This window comes from Scyliorhinus torazame, chromosome 10 (genome assembly GCF_047496885.1).
Source record: "Scyliorhinus torazame isolate Kashiwa2021f chromosome 10, sScyTor2.1, whole genome shotgun sequence".
Lineage (NCBI taxonomy): Eukaryota > Metazoa > Chordata > Chondrichthyes > Carcharhiniformes > Scyliorhinidae > Scyliorhinus > Scyliorhinus torazame.
Genome location: NC_092716.1, coordinates 99,551,006 through 99,570,255, shown reverse-complemented (window position 1 = coordinate 99,570,255; position 19,250 = coordinate 99,551,006). Strand labels below are relative to the sequence as shown.

At 46.2% G+C, this 19,250-nt stretch overlaps 1 protein-coding gene across 3 annotated transcripts in view; it reads left to right on the top strand.

Annotated features, from left to right (window-relative positions):
* Nucleotides 1–11,144: 11,144 nt before the first annotated feature.
* LOC140430793 (Golgi apparatus protein 1-like) overlaps nt 11,145–19,250 on the top strand; it is a 200,069-nt gene continuing 191,963 nt past the window's right edge. For all 3 annotated transcript variants that reach the window (XM_072518489.1, XM_072518490.1, XM_072518488.1), the window contains exon 1: nt 11,145–11,578. In XM_072518489.1, the coding sequence (XP_072374590.1) occupies nt 11,168–11,578 (411 nt within the window). In that variant the 5' untranslated portion in view covers nt 11,145–11,167. The remainder of the gene's footprint in view (nt 11,579–19,250) is intronic.

Below are 19,250 nucleotides of genomic sequence, written 5' to 3'. Positions count from 1 at the left end.
ACCCAATTCATTTTTCCAATTAAGGGGCAATTTAGCGTGGTCAATCCAGCTACCCTGCACATCTTTGGGTTGTGGGGGCAAAACCCATGCAAACATGGGGAGAATGTGCAAACTCCACATGAACAGTGACCCAGAGCCGGGTTCGAACCTGGGACCTCGGCGCCGTGAGGCTGCAGTGCTACCCACCTCGCCACAGTGCTGCCCGGTATAATTTTGGCTTCTTATGCACCACCGGTTTTAATTGCTTTATCATTAGTAACAATGTCAAGGCAACATGGTGGCGCAGTGGGTAGCACCGCTGCCTCACAGCACCGAGGTCCCAGGTTCGACCCCGGCTCTGGGTCACTGTCCGTGTGGAGTTTGCACATTCTCCCCATGTTTGCGTGGCTTTCGCCCCCACAACCCAAAGATGTGCAGGGTAGGTGGATTGGCCACACTAAATTTTCCCTTAATTGGAAAAAAATTGGGTACTCTAAATCCTAAAAAAAACAAAAAACAAAAAAAGTTAATAACAATGTCATCAGAGATTAAATCTGAAATTCCCTCACAAAACATTTTCACCTCTACCTCTCCATCCTCCTTTAAAACACTGCTTAAGAACCTATCTCTGACCAAACCTTTGATCACCTGTCTATTTCAATGTCAAAATTGGACTGATAACTGTGATATGTTTTTGCCTCACCTTGGTACATTTTATTCTGTTCAAAGTGCTTTAAAAAAAAATCCAAGTTGTTATCAACTTGGCCTACCACCTTCAAAGAAAAGAAAGAAAGACATGAATTTATACCATGCCTTTCATGACCTCAGGAATGCCCAAAGCATTTTACAGTCAATGAAGTGCTTTTGAAGTGTAGTCATTATTGGAATTTTGGAAACAGGGCAACCAATTTACACACAAGGTCCTATAGACAACAATGAGATAAGTGACAAGATAATCTCTTTTTGTAATGTTGATGGAGGGATGAATATTGGCCAAGACACTAGGAAAATCCCCTTACTGATCTTCAGAATGTTGATGGAGCCTTGTTTACTGTTTCATCTGAGAGACAGTGGTTAGCACTGCTTCCTCAAAGCGCAAGGGAACCGGGTTCAATTCCAACCTCAACTCCTGCATGGAGTTTAAACAATCTCCCCGTGTCTATGTGGGTTTCCTCCATGCACTTCGGTTTCCTCCCACAGTCCAAAGATGTGCAGGTTAGGTGGATTGGCCATGCTAAACTGCCCCTTAGGGTGGGGTTGCAGGAATAGAACGGGGGATTGGGCCTAGGTAGTGTGGTCATTTAAAGGGTCAGTGCAGACTTGATGGGCCGAATAGCCTCCTTCTACACTGTAGGGCTTCTATGATTATATGACAGCATCTTTGACTGTGTTGCTCTCCCTCAGTACAAAGATTTGTGAATGTGAAACCCCAGATATCTCTTCCTGACCGCCATTTAAAAATTATACAATTCAAAAACCACTCTGTTGTTTGAATCCATCTGTTTGTTGAAACATTGCGATTGACTCTCAGCCTAATTTACCAGCCAGCATTCACATCAGTGAAGAGATTTGAGCATATTGAGCCAAATGTGCCTCAAATGTGTCTTATATCTTTTCTCTCCTCAAAGTGCTGACCCTTGCTGGAAGTGTGTGGCTCCATTATGTCCATGTGTAAACTTAGACAGATGAGTAGATCATCCTCCATTGGAGCATCACATCCATATCTAATTCTACTATTCTACTCTCATCTGGGGCGAGATTCTCCGACTCCCCGCCGAGTCGTAGAATCGCCGGGAGCTGGCGTGAATCCCGCCCCCGCCGGTTGCCGAATTCTCCGGCACTGGATATTCGGCAGGGGCGGGAATTGCGCCGGGCCGGTTGGCGGGCCCCCCCCCGCACGATTCTCCGGCCCGGATGCTAAAATGCCTGTCCCGCTGGTGTAGATTAAACCACCTACCTTACCGGCGGGACAAGGCAGCGCGGGCGGGCTCCGGGGCCCCGGGGGTTGCCCCCACGGTGGCCTGGCCCGTGATCGGGGCCCACCGATCCGCGGGCGGGCCTGTGCCGTGGGGGCACTCTTTTGCTTCCGCCTTCGCCACGGTCTCCACCATGGCGGAGGCGGAAGAGATTCCCTCCACTGCGCATGCGCGGGAATGCCGTCAGCAGCCGCTGACGCTCCCGCGCATGCGCCGCCCGGAGATGTCATTTCCGCGCCAGCTGGCGGGGCACCAAAGGCCTTTTCCACCAGCTGGCGGGGCGGAAATTAGTCCGGCGCGTGCCTAGCCCCTTAAGGTTGGGGCTCAGCCCCCCAAGATGCGGAGCATTCTGCACCTTTGGGATGGCGCGATGCCCAACTGATTTTATCAGAGTATTTACAGTGCAGAAGGAGGCCATTCGGCCCATCGAGTTTGCACCAGCTCTTGGAAAGAGCACCCCACCCAAGGTCAACACCTCCACCCTATCCCCATAACCCAGTAACCCCACCCAACACTAAGGACAATTTTGGACACTAAGGGCAATTTATCATGGCCAATCCACCTAGCCTGCACATCTTTGGACTGTGGGAGGAAACCAGAGCACCCGGAGGAAACCCACGCACACACGGGGAGGATGTGCAGACTTCGCACAGACAGTGACCCAAGCCGGAATCGAACCTGGGACCCTGGCGATGTGAAGCAATTGTGCCGTTTTGGGCGCCAGTCGGCGGACATCGCGCCGATACCGGAGAATTTCACCCCTGATGTTTACACAGGTATTATTTTCCACCAATAGTCAGCAGATAGTGATCAGGAGAGGCAATGGGGATACTGAGGTCTACTGTACTACTCCCAATATACCGTTGCTTCGGATGAGGTCAGCTAAGTAGAGATTGCTGTTGCAACCTGAGGCCAACTGTTCTGCGTGCCCTCCTGCCACTAAGTAATCTGTCAGAGCATCCAGACCAGCCTGTACTTGTTTGTCCTGCCTCTCAGCAAAGCTTTGGCCTTCATGGTGAAATCCTGGCTGCTTCTTCTGGCCACAGAGCTGTTTGATTAAAGTCTATTGGGTCCTCAGAAGAAACACATTCACACAGTCTACAGCCATCAGAAGATAAGATTTTCTCCATCACCATACAAGTGAAATACAGGCACATCCCAGGGCTCATCTTCTAACATAAAACTCAAGAATATTCAACCACCAGAATGAGCAACACATGGACGGCTAATTTACACACAGTTACTGTAACTGAAACTATCTCTTGTTTTGGCATAAAAATACAATTGTCTGTATTCAGTTGTTTGACCTTTTAAAAAAATATTCATTGGCTTTTTGTACTGTACTATTCAATAACCTTGAGTTTTGTACTTGGTTGGCCTTCATAATCTGACACATATGTTTCTGGCTTTTGTCTGAATGAATGAGGGAATTTTTGAATTAGACCTAGGAAACAATGAATGTGTTTGTGAACGATATATAGTCAGATTGGAGTGACTGGTGTATCACTTGGAATCTTGTTGTTTCTAATCAGCATTTAATGACATTAGTATCAAAACCGAGTATCAATTTGCTGATGGCACTGGAACAGGAAAAGCAGCAGAGTCAGAGGGCGTGGATAAAGATTTCCAGAAGGATTTAAATGGGCAATATCATTTCGCAAACAAACATCAAACTGCAGTCTGACAATATAATCTGATAAAATGCACCTGAGTTTCAATGAAAGGACTAGAAATTTAGAAAAGAGACTTGAACATGAAATAAGATGCATCACTTTCAATGTGTGAACAAAGTGGTGAAGCAATTTAATAAGGTGCATTGAATGCTGTGATAGGTAAGGAGCAACCTCAACAACTTTCATTTTCAGCATCTTTAACAAAATCAAAGATCATAGAATGTTTCACAGGAGTGTTACTAGACAAAACTTGCCAGAAATCCAAAAGAATGAGACATGACCAAAAGCTTGGTTTGAAGGAGAATAGAGGGTGAAGTGAAGAATTTGGGGGAGGAAATTCTTTAGTGCGTAGATTCCTGAGGGCACAGCCGCCAATGATGGATTGAAGAGCATAAGCGGAAAAGTGCAGTACAAATCTTCAGAGGTGATGCTCTCTTTTGCAATGGAACTATTTCACTCTGGTTCACGCTAGTAATTTGGTGAACTCTTGATACTTTTGCTCTGCCCATTGTAAAGATCAGCATCCATAGAAAAGCCCATATTTGTTATAAATGGAAATGTGATATTACGCACAAAGTTGTCCGAAATAGAGTACCCCGTATAACCCTGGCTACAAGTCACACGTCAGGTTTATTAAAAAATACACCAAGCAGGGGTAAATGTAAAATGTCGTCAGATAGATCATCATATCTCAGTGGCCTATACAATTCATCAGGGGAGAAAGGGTGGGAAAATGGCAAAATTATGTGCGAGAGGCTAGTGTCCAATATTTGCAACTAGCTGCATGTAGCTAATTGGAAATCCAGATATGTTAATTGTATTTCTGATTAGTAAATAGAAATTGGTAATCAACACCATCTCCGAATGTGATCTCAATACTCAGATTCGTCTGTGTCTCCCGCCTCTTTAGCGTAGGCGTGGGAATACTTAATAAGCAGCGCCACGTCCGATTACCGGTCGAGGGTTAGCTGCATTTGGTCTTGGCGACCGCGGTTTACACGTAGAAATTCCCGGAGTTCCCCTGGGGGAATGAGGGGTGACTCGGTGTTGGGCACGAGGGAGTCCATTGTCTCGCTACAGAGACTCAAAAGTATCCCACGTGTTCCCCCTACGAGCAGACGTCTTCCTCTGGGCAGCTGCCATCTGGGACCGAGTTCCCTACCGTATTGAGTGTGGCAGACAGCACGGACCCACCAACTAGCCCTGGGTCTACGTAGATCCCAATCTGGACTGTCGACAGATTGGTTCCTTGCGGCCTCCTCTCGGGGTATCGGGCCAGAGAGAGGTGGCGGCTCAGACCCCCGCTCCTTCTGCGACCCCGGGCCACCCGATACATCCGGGAAAAGCTCTGGAATGGGGATTCAACAGCCTGGCGTTGGAGGTTGGGTGGGTGGGCCTCCGCGCCACCTCCGCGCAATGACCCTGAGGTCAGGAAGCTGCCACAGTCCTTCGCCGTCGTTAAATCAAACGTTTCTGGGGTGTAAAATTGCACCAGGTGGAACCAGCCCTCTGGGGTCTTGTTCGCACGTGGCCCGAGGCCTACCCCTCGGGAGGGCTAATGCAGCTAAGGGCTTGATATGTTTCTCTTTTTCCGTTTTCTTGCGGGGGCGGTGTGTGATGTCAAGCGGTAGGGGTCAGGACGTCACCCTCCGCACCGGGGGAGTCATGAAGGTTTGCACCGAGGAAATCTCCATGCTTGTATTTCCCCCCCCCCCCCTTCCCTTGATAGTTCACCCCCAGGGTCGCGGCTTGGTTGCTTTCCACACTGGCTCAGGGTCGCTCACATTACTGCTGTCCCCCTTGCTGACCTGCGCTGAATCGATTCTGGGTCCAGGACGCATCGCTGAGCTGTCAATGGCCCAGGATGAGGTGGAGCGTCTGTGTGGCAAGGTGTTTCAGTAGCTCCCGGACTGGTGTTCTGGGGCGCGAGGATCTCAAGGCCAACAGGTTTGGGGATGTCTTGGGCTGGCTCCGCCTCGCCTTTTTCTGGATTTTGCGGTCTGATGGACGTGTTCCCTCTTCCATGCTGGCAGCTGAGGTGTTACTCGGTGCCAGCACGGTCTCCCCACGCACAGGAGAGAAGTGGTAACGTTAGGGAGGGAGAGGGGGCGGCGGTGCCAACCTCGGCCAAGCCTTGGTGGCTTTGGAGGCAGGGCAATTCTTCCGCATATGCCGCACCGACTTACAGGTGTGACACCGCACACTATTTGCAGACCAAAAAAGATGATAAGTCTCTCCTTATAAGTACAGACTTATAACACACCTTTTGCACTGCGACCCTGGGATGACCACACAGAGTATAATGTACTCTCCCCCAGAAAGGTAAGCAGGGGAGCGAGGAAAAAAAGGGGAGAGAGCAAGGGACACAGGGGGGGAGGAGGATGACAGCTCAGGTCTGTGGGGCACTGTGGATGGACTGGTGCCTGTGATGAGATACTCCTGTGCAGCAGGTGGGTGAGAGGATAGGGGAGCAATAGTAGGTCTTCAGCCCGGAAAGGGCCCAGCAAATACAGTCGGTATTCCTACCTTGGGACAACCACACCGATGGACAGCAGGGTGCTGGTGTGAACATAGAACGTAGAACTGTACAGCACAAAACAGGCCCTTCGGCCCTCAATGTTGTGCCGAGCTTTGTCCGAAACCAAGATCAAGCTATCCCACTCCCTGTCATTCTGGTGTGCTCCATGTGCCTATCCAATAACCGCTTGAAAGTTCCTAAAGTATTCGACTCCACTATCACAGCAGGCAGTCCATTCCACACTCTAACCACTCTCTGAGTAAAGAACCTACCTCGGACATCCCTCCTATATCTCCCACCCCAAACCTTATAGTTATGCCCCCTTGTAACAGCTACACCCACCCGAGGAAACAGTCTCTGAACGTCCACTCTATCTAGCCCCCCTTATCATCTTATAAACCTCTTTTAAGTCACCTCTCACCCTCCTTCGCTCCAATGAGAAAAGCCCTAGCTCCCTCAACCTTTCCTCATAAGACCTACCCTCCAATCCAGGCAGCATCCTGGTAAATCTCCTTTGCACTCTTTCCAATGCTTCCACATCCTTCCTATAATGAGGTGACCAGAACTGCACATAATACTCCAAATGTGGTCTCACAAGGGTCCTGTACAGTTGCAGCATAACCCCATGGCTCTTAAACTCAAGCCCCCTGTTAATAAACGCTAACACGCTATAGGCCTTCTTCACGGCTCTATCCACTTGAGTGGCAACCGTCAGAGATCTGTGGACGTGAACCCCAAGATCTCTCTGTTCCTCCACATTCCTCAGAACCCTGCCGTTGACCCTGTAATCCACATTCAAATTTGTCCTACCAAAATGAATCACCTCGCACTTATCAGGGTTAAATTCCATCTGCCAATTTTCGGCCCAGCTCTGCATCCTATCAATGTCTCTTTGCAGCCTACAACAGCCCTCCACCTCATCCATTACTCCACCAATCTTGGTGTCATCAGCAAATTTACAGACCCACCCTTCAGCCCCCTCCTCCAAGTCATTTATAAAAATGACAAATAGCAGAGGATCCAGCACTGATCCCTGTGGTACACCGCTGGTAACTGGTCTCCAGTCTGAAAATTTTCCATCCACCACAACCTCTGTCTTCTATGTGATAGCCAGTTACTTATCCAATTGGTCAAATTTCCCTCTATCCCACACCTCCTTACTTTCTTCAAACGCCTTACTGAAATCCATGTACTGCTCTACCTTCATCTACACACTTAGTTACCTCCTCAAAGAATTCAATCAAATTTGTGAGGCAAGTCTTACCCTTCATGAATCCATGTTGACTATCCCGGATTAAGCTGCATCTTTCCAAATGGTCATTAATCCTATCCCTCAGAACCCCTTCCATTAACTTACCGACCACCGAAGTAAGACTAACCGGCCTATAATTACTAGGGTCATTCCTATTCCCTTTCTTGAACAGAGGAACAACATTCACCACTTTCCAGTCCTCTGGCACTATCCCCGTGTACAGTGAGGACCCAAAGATCAAAGCCAAAGGCTCTGCAATCTCATCCCTTGCCTCCCAAAGAATCCTAGGATATATCCCATCTGGCCCAGGGGACTTGTTGACCCTCAGGTTTTTCAAAATTGTTAATCCCTCAGAACATCTACCTCCTCCAGCCTACCCGCCTGTATCACACTCTCATCCTCAAAAACATAACCCCTCTCCTTGGTGAACACTGAAGAAAAGTATTCATTCAACACCTCTCCTATCTCTTCTGATTCCATGCATAAGTTCCCACGACTGTCCTTGACCGGCCCTAATCTCACCCTGTTTATTCTTTTATTTCTCACATAAGAGTAAAAAGCCTTGGGGTTTTCCTTGATCCGACCCGCCAAGGACTTCTCATGCCCCCTCCTAGCTCTCCTAAGCCCTTTTTTTAGCTCATTCCTTGCTATCTTGTAACCCTCAAGCGACCCAACTGAACCTTGTTTTCTCATCCTTACGTACGCTTCCTTTTTCCTCTTGACAAGACATTCAACCTCTTTTGTGAACCATGGTTCCCTCACACGGTCATTTCCTCCCTGCCTGACAGGGACATACCTATCAAGGACACGCAGTATTTGTTCTTTGAACAAGCTCCACTTTTCATTTGTGCCTTTCCCTGACAGTTTCTGTTCCCATCTTATGCTCCCTAATTCTTGCCTATTCGCATCATAATTACCCCTCCCCCAATTATAAACCTTGCCCTGCCGTATGGCCCTATCCCTCTCTATTGCAAAAGTGAAAGACACCGAATTGTGGTCACTATCTCCAAAGTGCTCTCCCACAAACAAATCAAACACTTGGCCCGGTTCATTATCCAGTACCAAATCCAATGTGGCCCCACCTCTTGTTGGCCTACCAAATATTGTGTCAGGAAACCCTCCTGCACACACTGTACAAAAACTGCCCCATCCGAACTGTTCGACCTATAGAGGTTCCAATCAATATTTGGAAAGTTAAAGTCACCCATGACAACTATCCTGAGACCTCCACACCTATCCATAATCTGTTTTGCAATTTCTTCCTCCACATCTCTATTACTATTTGGGGGCCTATAGAAAACTCCTAACAACGTGACCGTTCCTTTCCTATTTCTAACTTCAGCCCATATTACCTCAGTAGGTAGATCCTCCTCGAACTGCCTTTCTGCAGCCGTTAAACTATCCTTGATTAACAATGCTACTCCTCCACCTCTTTTACCACCTTCCCTACTCTTACTGAAACATCTATACCCTGGAACGTCCAACAACCATTCCTGTCCCTGTTCTAACCATGTCTCCGTAATGGCCACAACACCGTAGTCCCAAGTACTAATCCACGCTTCAAGTTCACCTACCTTATTCCGGATGCTCCTTGCATTAAAGTAGACGCACTTCAACCCACCTTCCTGCCTGCCGGTACACTCCTGCGACCTTGATACCCTCCTCAGTACCTCACTACTTTCAACACTGGCTTCTCGACTACAGCTTGTTTTCCCGTCCCTCAGACAAATTCATTTAAACCCCCGCCGAAGAGCCGTAGCAAATTTTCCTCCCAGGATATTGGTGCCCCTCTGGTTCAGGTGCAAACCGTCCTGTTTGGACAGGTCCCACCTGCCCCAGAATTTGCTCCAATTATCCACGTAACTGAAACTGAAACTCACTAGCACGTGGCACCGGCAACAAACCAGAGATGACAACATGGTTTGTCCTGGCTCTCAGCTTCCACCCTAGCTCCCTAAATTCCTGTTTTAAATGCCCGTCCCTGCTCTTACCTATGTTGTTGGTACCGATGTATACCACGATGTGTGCGAGGTCTTCAGCTCGGATGAGGCCCAGCAAATACCCAGTTCGTACTCCCACCCTCGGATGAACACACCGATCAAAAGAAGCAGCTGGTGTGTGATGTCTTCAGCCCAGGAGGGGCTCAGCAAACACACCGTTCACACTCCCACCCTGCGATGACCACACAGATATCAAGTAGGCGTCCTCCCTGTCAAAAGAAGCTGCTGGTGTGCGAGGTCTTCAGATTAGGAGGGGCTCAGCAAACACACTGTCTACCATAGCCCCACCCTGGGTCAAGCACACCCGACGCAATTAGAAAAAAACCTTATTCTCGCTGAAAGGCAGTTGTTGATGGGTGGGCTGACCGGGCCAGGCAGAGTCCTCAGCTGGTGAGGGACCTAGAAAATAAGCTGTCCAGAGGGCTTCGCTCATACCTTGGTCTTAGAAGTCGCCCTCTTCTCCTTTTCTCCTCCCTCCTTCCTTCCCTCCTCCCTCCAGTCTCCAGTGAGGCAGTCAGGTCAGCAGCAAAGAAACACTGGAAACAGGCGGCAAACAGATGAGCAGCAGCAGCCACTGTCCACCTTAGCCACAACTCTAAAGTCAGCACCTGCACTGTGAGTGCCTGCTTCGGGTTGGCCATGCAAAATTGTCTCACAATGTCCAACGAGGTGCAGGTTGAGGATAGGGCAGGGGAGTGGGCCTAGATAGGGTGTTCTTTCAGAGGGTTGGTGCAGACTCAATGAGCTGAATTGCCTCCTTCTACAGTGTTCTATGGTATAAATGGAACTCTGTGGTATAAATTGTTGCTCCTTTTGAATTTTGGCATTCTTGTGTCAGTCCTATGAGTGTAAGATGAAAAGCCTCAATTATTATTTATAATTTTTCCCTCAGCTAATGCCAATGAAGCAAATTATTCATCTTATTGCTGTTTGTTAGGCCTTACGATGTGTAAGTGTTGCCTGCCACATACATAGTCTTAGAGGGCTTTGAGATGTTTAACTTCTCACCCAACCGACCACTGTGTGAAAGAGACAACCAACAATAGAACTAAATAATCTGTTATAATTTGTTAACAATTATTAATTAATAGTTTAGGACAACGATGATTAGATTTGTCATGTGTACTGAGGTACAGTGAAAAGTGTTGTTCTGCATACAATTCAGGCAAATCGTTCCTTACATTAAAAACATAGGACATACAATAAATACACAATGTAAATACATAGATATTGGGTGAAGCATATGGAATATAGTGATACAGCAGCGAAGATGCGTGGAGAGATCAGATCAGTCCATAAGAGGGTCATTCAGGAGTCTGGTAACAGCAGGGAAGAAGTCATTTTTGAATCTGTTAGTGTGTGTTCTGAGTATCTCCTGCCCAATGGAAGAGTGAATAACCTGGGCGTGAGGGGTCTTGGATTATACTGCCTGCTTTCCCAAGGCATCGGGGAGGTGTAGACAGAGTCAATGGATGAGAGGTGGGTTCACCAGTAGTTTCTTACGGTCTTGGGTCCAACAGTTGCCGTACCAGGCTGTGATGCCGCCAGATAGGATGCTAAATGCAACAAAGGAAAGACAACAATTTTGCTGAGAATGTGGAACTTGCTGCCACAGGTGAATCTTGCTGCTGGCTGCATCCTGACCACTTGGGGAGGGTGGGGGTGGGTCATTTGACGTGCTGGATCGACGTAAGGAACGTTCGGGGCGTGATTACGTCACAGCGTCGCAGGTTATAAAAGGGCGGACCCGCTGCGGCTGCCATTACAAGATGGCGGCTTGTGGACGTGGGAGTTTGGTGTTGGCGGCAGCGGGGGACTGGCGATGGCTGCGGGCCTCGCATTGTCTGCTGGCGGCGGTGGCTGCCCTCGTTTTACTCCCGGGTGACTGCGCTGTTCAGCAATTGGACCGCAACCGCGGTCGGGACCCGAACCTGCTGCCTCACCAAAACCAACAGCTGGATGCGGGACACCAGGGCAATGGCCAGGTTGCGCCCCAGGCCCCGGGACAGCCCCAGTTCCAGCCCCGTCCTCCAGGTCAGGCCCAGTTCCAGGCCCCGCGGAAGAACATCTGGCGGATTTCGGAGGAGCCGCTGTGTCACGAAGACGTGGTCCGGCTCTGCCCCAAACACACCTGGCAGAACAACTTCGCTGTGCTCGAGTGCCTGCAGGACGTACGGGAGGTAAGCGGCGCCCTCGGGGAGGTTTGGGCTGGCTACTGGAGTTCACTGAACATTGCACCGGGAGGGTGGGGGCATATGCTGGCTGTTGGTTCTCACTGCTGGTGTGGAGAGCGGCCTGGCTGGCTGAGAGACATTGATCCTGAGTGGGCAATCTCATCTCCGACTGGTTTTTGATCACTGGCAGGCACTTAATTGCCCTGAGTAAACATAGAACATACTGAGGGAAGAAATTGATTGCCCCCAGAATGGGCAGTTTGCATGGAGGAGATTCTGACTCCCGAGTCAACAGTTGTGGTGGGAGCGGTTTGCTGTGTATTGTGAAGCATACGTGGAGCATATCAATTGCTGGTCACTACTAAAGGTCAAATGGTCTACCGTGAACTTGACATTTGCTTTTATTCCTTTATCCTTCAGAATTTTGCAGTTTAAGATATTCAACAGTAATTGATCTGCTGGCTGCGCTTACCAACCAAATTAAACTCACAACCATTACAGCACAAAAGGAGACCATTCCGCCCAGAGTGACTGTAGTGGCTTTTCTAAAGAGCAATTTCACTAATGCCATTTTCCCCACCGTCCCCCTGTAGTCCTGCACATTTTTCTTTTCAGGTAATGATTCACTTCCATCCTGAAACGCTCGATTGAAGCTGCCTGCACTCCTCTATCAAACAGTGTGTTCCAGATCCTGATTCTTGCCTGAGACATCCTCTCAGCATCCACCCTGCCAGGCATCCCCAAGAATCTTGCACATTCCTACAGGCCAATAATTTGGATTTGGTGTTTATTGTCATGGGTTTATACCAAGGTACAGTGAAAAGTATTGTTCTGTGTACAGTCCAGACAGATCGTTTCATACATGAAAAACATATGACATACGATAGATACACAATGAAGGTACATAGACATCGAGTGAGGCATATGGAGTGTAGTACTACTCAGTTGTGCAGATGCATGGAGAGATTAGTTCAGTCCATAAGAGGGTCATTCACGAGTCTGGTAATAGTGGGGAAGAAGCCGTTTTTGAATCTGTTAGTGTGTGTTTTCAGACTTTAGTATCTCCTGCCCAATGGAAGAGAGAATAACCCGGGTGGGAGGGATCTTTGATTACATTCTCCGCTTTCCCAAGGTAGTGGGAGGTGTAGACAGAGTCAATGGATGGGTGGTGGGTACGCGTGGTGGACCAGGCTGTGTTCATTACTCTGTAGTTTTTTTATGGTCTTGGGCCATAAGTACAGATTCGCTGGGCAGTTGCCATACCAGGCTGCGATGCAGCCAGGTAGGATGCTTTCTATGCTGCGTCTGTAAAATTTGGTAAGAGTCAATAAGGACATCCCACATTTCCTCAGTTTCCCGAGGACATACAGGTGCTGTTGTGCTTTCTTGGTCGTAGCATCCAAGGTGGACCAGATTGTTGGTGATGTGCACATCCAGGAATTTGAAACTGTCAACCATCTCCACCTCGGCACCATTGATACAGATAGGGGTGTGTACGTTACTTTGCTTCCTGAAGTCAATGAAGCTCCTTAGTTTTGCTAACGTTGAGGGAGTGATTGTTGTTGTTACGCCATGCCACTAGGTTCTCTATTTCCCTCCTGTACTCTGACTCATCGTTGTTCGAGATCCGACCCACTACGGCCGTGTCATCAGCAAACTTGTCGATGGAGTTGGAGCCAGATTTTGCCCCAGTCGTGTCTGTATTGGGTGTATAGTAGGGGACTAAGTATGCAGCCTTGCAGGCCCCGGTTACGAGGACTACTGTGGAGGAGGTGTTGTTCATAATCTTATTTTACTTCCTTTTAGATTGATGCCTTTCTGTTGGTCATATTTTAGCACAATGGTGTAGCCCATAGCCCTCTATGTGGAATGAAGGGTTTTTGAAAAAGTAATTTTTTTCAAATAATTTCGCACCCAGTGTTTGAAACCATACAAGCTAATTGAGGTATACCCCCAATGTGCCATCATGTAATGGTCACTATCCAGTTGGATTTGTATTGACCTTGTGCAGATTAGGGTCTGCAAGTGTCGGATGTTTTTTTTCTTCGACTGTTGCATGCACACGATAATGCAGTTTAAATTTGATCTGAAAATTAATTCCTCTTTAATGCTGCCACAACGCGCACTCTGATTTTTCAAAATGATCCAGGTGTGTTGGCGATGGAATGATGCAGAATAATGTGCTCCTTTGAAATGCTTGTGCTGATTTTGTCAAAACATTGATGATCATCGAATGATATGGAGATGCCGGCGTTGGACTGGGGTGAGCACAGTAAGAAGTCTTACAACACCAGGTTAAAGTTCCAACAGGTTTGTTTCAAATCACTAGCTTTCGGAGCACTGCTCCTTCCTCAGGTGAGCAGTGCTCCGAAAGCTAGTGATTTGAAACCAAACCTGTTGGACTTTAACCTGGTGTTGTAAGACTTACTGTGATCATCGAATGGGCTGAGATACCTTATTGGAGAGAATGTTAAACACCAGTTGAATTAATCCCTTGTCAATGCAGTGAAAATGAAAAGAATGCCTCATAAATGATTGACCAGGTTGTGGCCGATGAGCTGGAGAAGTGGTTTAGATTAGTACAGATAAATCTACCCGGAAGGAGACTTTAGTCATTTGCAGTCCCCAGAGTGGGATCGAAAAACATAATGAAATGTCATCTCAGGGAAAAAAAGGGTTAAACCGTATTGAATAAACTTAGCTAGCTGAGGCAAAAAGGATGGAATTTCACAGTAAACTGAGTTTGCAGTCCAACATTTTGAAGTGCAGGCAGATCTGTGCAAAGTTTCTCACTCCAAAGTGTTGTTTGTGGGGAAATAATAGTTTGTTTGATCGTGGGACTTGGGGAAAAGCCTGCATTGCTTGGAAGTTGCCATTAGCAAGAGTTACTGGTAGCTGCAGTATCTGTTCGTATTTCGCAGTATGCTAATAAATTTCACACACTTGGTTGTAATTCAACAAATTGCTTGCTCAATGTTGAAAACTGTACATTTTCAAACTGATCTTCCTGTTTCAGGACCAAAACAGAAAATAATGGACAATCTCAGCGGGCCTGACCGCATTTGTGGAGAGAGGAGGGAGCTAACGTTTCGAGTATGGATGATTCTTTGTCGAAACTTTGACACCGAGAAATTCATCCAAATGCAAAATGTTAGCTCCCTTCTCTCTCCACAGAAGCTGTCAGACCTGCTGAGGTTGTCCACTATTTTCTGTTTTTGTTTCAGATTCCAGCATCGGCAGTTTATTTGCTTTTATCTTCCTGTTTCAGTGTTTAGCTGTTCTTTTGAGTGCAAGTAACATAATGAATCAGTCAGAAAGCCACACTAGGTGTAACTTTAGGCACACTCTCTACTGGCAGTGGACCACATGCAAATAATTTGTAAATCTTCTGCTTTTTGTCATTACAACAAGCAGTTTCTATTGATCCTCGGTATTTCACACGAGTAATAAATGACAAGTGAAGGACTTTTGAAATTGAAGGACTCCACACCTATTCCAAGCTTGGACATAACTACCGAGGGGATTCCAGCATCTGATGTTCAACATTACATTTGTGATATTTTATGGAAGTTGTGGTGATGTGGAATCCATTATCCTGCATTTCACGTCCCAAAAGTGAGAGGTGATGGCTCTGACAGACTTTTGATCGTGTTTCTGCAGCTGTTAAATTCCAGAAGTTGCATTGTAGGATTTTTGACTCAATTGCCGAGATTTGAATATTATTAACTTAGGTGCCAGAGACTTACACCTGTCCTACCAATGACAATGAGTGAATGGGTCTATAATAGTTGGATTGAAGAATTGATTTAGTAACAGATGAGTGGAGTATTTGGATTTCTCCCTCCTACATTCTGCACTTAATGAAGACTGGATGATACATCCTAAAACGGACCAGCAGACCCACTAAATGTTGGTTTCCCATGTAACCTTGTCATCCCAGTTCAGTTAGAATTGCTTACTGCAGCAAAGTGGTCACTTGAAAGATCCGTGCATTGGTAAGAGTTTTGAATTTAACATTTAAAAAAAAATGTTGCAACTATTAATTTGCTTCCTTTTGCTGCATGCTAACTGTAGATCTTTACGGATGGTGTTGCTGATTTGGGCTTAGATGTAGTTGTGTAATTAGCTCCCAAATGCAGTGTTGGCTATTTTATTCCTATAAAGTAGACAATCATAATAGCTCCAGATAGACCGTCTATTTTTGTACAGTGAGCAGTAATCTTGTGCTGTAAATGAAGACCAGCATGTGCACTTGGCCATTCAATTCATGTTGGAAAAACTGAATGTTCTGCACTTCAGCAGTTTCCATTCTGCAAGGGCAGGGTGCATACAAAGATAATAATAATTGCTTATTGTCACAAGTAGGCTTCAATGAAGTTACTGTGAAAAGCCCCTAGTCGCCACATTCCGGCGCCTGTTCGGGGAGACTGGTACGGGAATTGAACCCATGCTGCTGGCATTGTTCAATATGACTGTGCTAAACCAGCTCCAGATGTCAAGAGTTCTGGCATTGCAGTGCAAAGGGTTTTTGCTCACAGCCATAGTAAAATATTTTTTATTTTTCTCTGTTGTCCCTCCGTATCTTGGATGACGGGCAGTGTGGCACTGGCCCACTTCCATTATCTGCACAAAATGGTCAGTGTTCGTATTATGCTGTTTTGGCAGGCTACTTGGTGATGGACATCTGAGGTAAGCCTGGTGCTGTCCTCGGCTAACTACCTCAGTTGTGTGTTTTCACATGGTGATTACTTACGAGGAGCAGGAATTTAGGCTGCTTTTGCGTCCTTTAATCTAGGGATGCTATGTGAATTTGGAGTTGCTTTTGATTTCAGTTTATTGATGTGCCTATTCTTGCCTTTGTGTAAACAAACTTGGTACGGTACACTGTTTTCATTGTAAAGAGCAGTGGAATAACTCTATCAGAGGCGTGAGTGACAAACCACTGTAGAAAAGCGATGCGCACATTCCAAAGATAAACCAGACAAAAGTAAGTTAATAGTGATGCTATGGGTTGGGGGGGGGGGGTGGTTTGTGGGGTAATGGTTTGAGTCTGTAATTTCTGCAGAGGATGTGACTATTTCTAAATTGCTGCTCTCTCAAACCTTGAAACATCACAAAGTACAACTCCAAACTATTTCTTTCTGATTTTCCGTATTATTGTGCCTCATTGTTTAGTCCTCTAAACCCAAGTATTTAACCATTTCTTATGCCTATTTTATGTTTCCACCCATTCCCCTTTGACACCTATTTTATTCAATTCTCCTGCATCATGTTAAGAGATTTGAAGTTTACCGGTTAATTAAAAAAATTAATTTAGAGTACCCAATTATTTTTTCCCAATTAAGGAGCAATTTAGCGTGGCCAATCCACCTAACTTGCACATCTTTGGGTTGCGGGGGTAAAACCCATGCAGACATGGGGAGAATGTGTAAACTCCACACAGTCAGTGACCTGGGACCAGGATCAAACCTGGGTCCTCGGCGCTTTAGGCAGCAGTGCTTACCACTGTGCCACCCAGTTTACCCTTTAATGGTCAACTGACGTTTGCTGTTATTCAAAATACTTATTGTGACTTTTGAAGATTCTTCCTTTCTCTTCCTCCTCCTCCTCCCCCCAAGTGTTGCCCTCCACTTGCTACTCCCTGACTGCTTTATTGTTGTTGGTATCTTATCAAATGGTGGTTCTTTCCGTGTTTGCACAATGAGAGTGGGAGATTATTCAGCTGGATGGGGGCAGGGAGCACCACAGCTGAACTCGATGTTCACAGCAAAGAGGCATGGTGCCTGGCGGGCAGTGAGAAAACATGGGGTTTCCTACCCAGTTCAGAAAAGCTGCCCCCCTTCCCAACCCAGAATCTTCTGTTTCTTGGTGGAGTCCAATGATGCAAGCCAGGGGCCTTGATTCCTGTAAAGCACATTGACATGTTCTGCTGATTTGTAGGTTCAACAGTTATTTCGGCAGTTTGTTGCGAGTTGAAAGTAAATCTGAAGATGGTGGTGCCACAACATTCTTTTTGAGATTTTGCTGGAGCCCTGTTTGATTCCTTAGTTGACTAAATTCATCCAACTAATACATTTTTTCCTGTGACCTGGAATAATCTTAAATTTGTCCTTGTGAAAAGCTAGTATTTTCCTAGTTGTGGTTTTAATGCATGCTGAGGTTTCGGATTGGAGTTTTGAGCCAATTCTCATTATAGTTCTGTTACATTATATACATTGGCTTATTGCGTATGTTAACTGTTTGTACTTGAACTGTAACTTCTAGAGATTTCCTCCGATTAGCAGAAAAATTTCTCAATTTGTATTCTTTCAGGGTTTTTTGATTTCCAGGCAGCATTTATGCATTTTCTTTTTACATGATCAGCCAGCCTTTGTACAATTGTATGATACCAGTCCTGTTTTTCCAGATTATCAACATTATAACAGTCTTGTTTTTCCAGATTATCAACATTTGTATATTTACCCCTCCCCCGCATTACCTTCGAAACATCTAGATCATTTAATCTGGTACTAATTGGTTACTCCAGGAAAGGATTACCACCCCAAGATCGATATGTTGTATGCTTTTAAAATTTATACTGACAATCATTCAGGCTGACGGAAATGAGGCAAGGCCAGTAGTTATGATAATCTGAGCAATGACTTTATGCAGTAGTATCAACTCCTGAATCCAGTGTAGTGGAGTGCTTGGCAGAATCCAGATGGATGCTGGGAGATGTACCTTCCCAAATTCAGCAGTTGATCTGGAATTGATTAATGCTGATCAACACAGTATTTATCCTTTTCTGTAAAACCTGTATCTTGAAAGGCTCTTAAATGAGGATCAATTTTTCAGTATTCTGGTGGTGGGGTAGGGGCGGCATGGTGGCGCAGTTAGCCACAACCCAAAGATGTGCAAGATAGGTGGATTGGCCAAACTAAATTACCCCTTAATTGGGAAAAATATAGAAAGGATTGCATTGCAACTTTTAAAACGGGCAAGTAGTGAATTTCCATGAGGTCTGCCTGACTATAGTTTATCAGCAATACACATAATTAATAAGTTTAGCATTCAGATTCTTCCCGTTAGAAGGCACCAACTGCTTGCTAAGGTTGAATGTATTTAAATCTGACCTCCTTAGACATGTTCAACTGGAAGCTTTACAATGAAGGTCGCATTACAGGTCACAAATTAATGTTAATATAACTTCAGTGCACCTATTTAAAGGGTCCCATCAAATGGATTCAATTTCTCTTGGGTATTCCTCTCACCTCAGTCACATGCAGAGTAGGGCACAGCCAGCAGTTGTGGCTTTCAACTGACTCCTACATATTATTACACATCCATCATTTATGAGGTAGAGTCTGTAAAATAGAATTGTACCTGGGGAGCTTCAGCGTTCGTGAATGTCAGCTAGGAAGTAGGACCATCCCTGACTGGACGGCAACAACAAATGTATGTGCAAATGATGGGAAGAGTTAGTTTAAGCATTGTTTGCCTTAAGTCAACTGATGTACCTTGACACCCCTGCTCATCAAGCTTTGTTGCATTTCACAACATTACAGGCATAGGGCCAGCCTCCGGACGAAATACCTCGAGTGAGTTTATGCAAATGATAAAATACTGAAAGCAAGTATTCCCAAGGCAAAATTGCAATGTGAAGAGAAGATTCAAGAGCCTGGTAGCCTGAACACCTTTT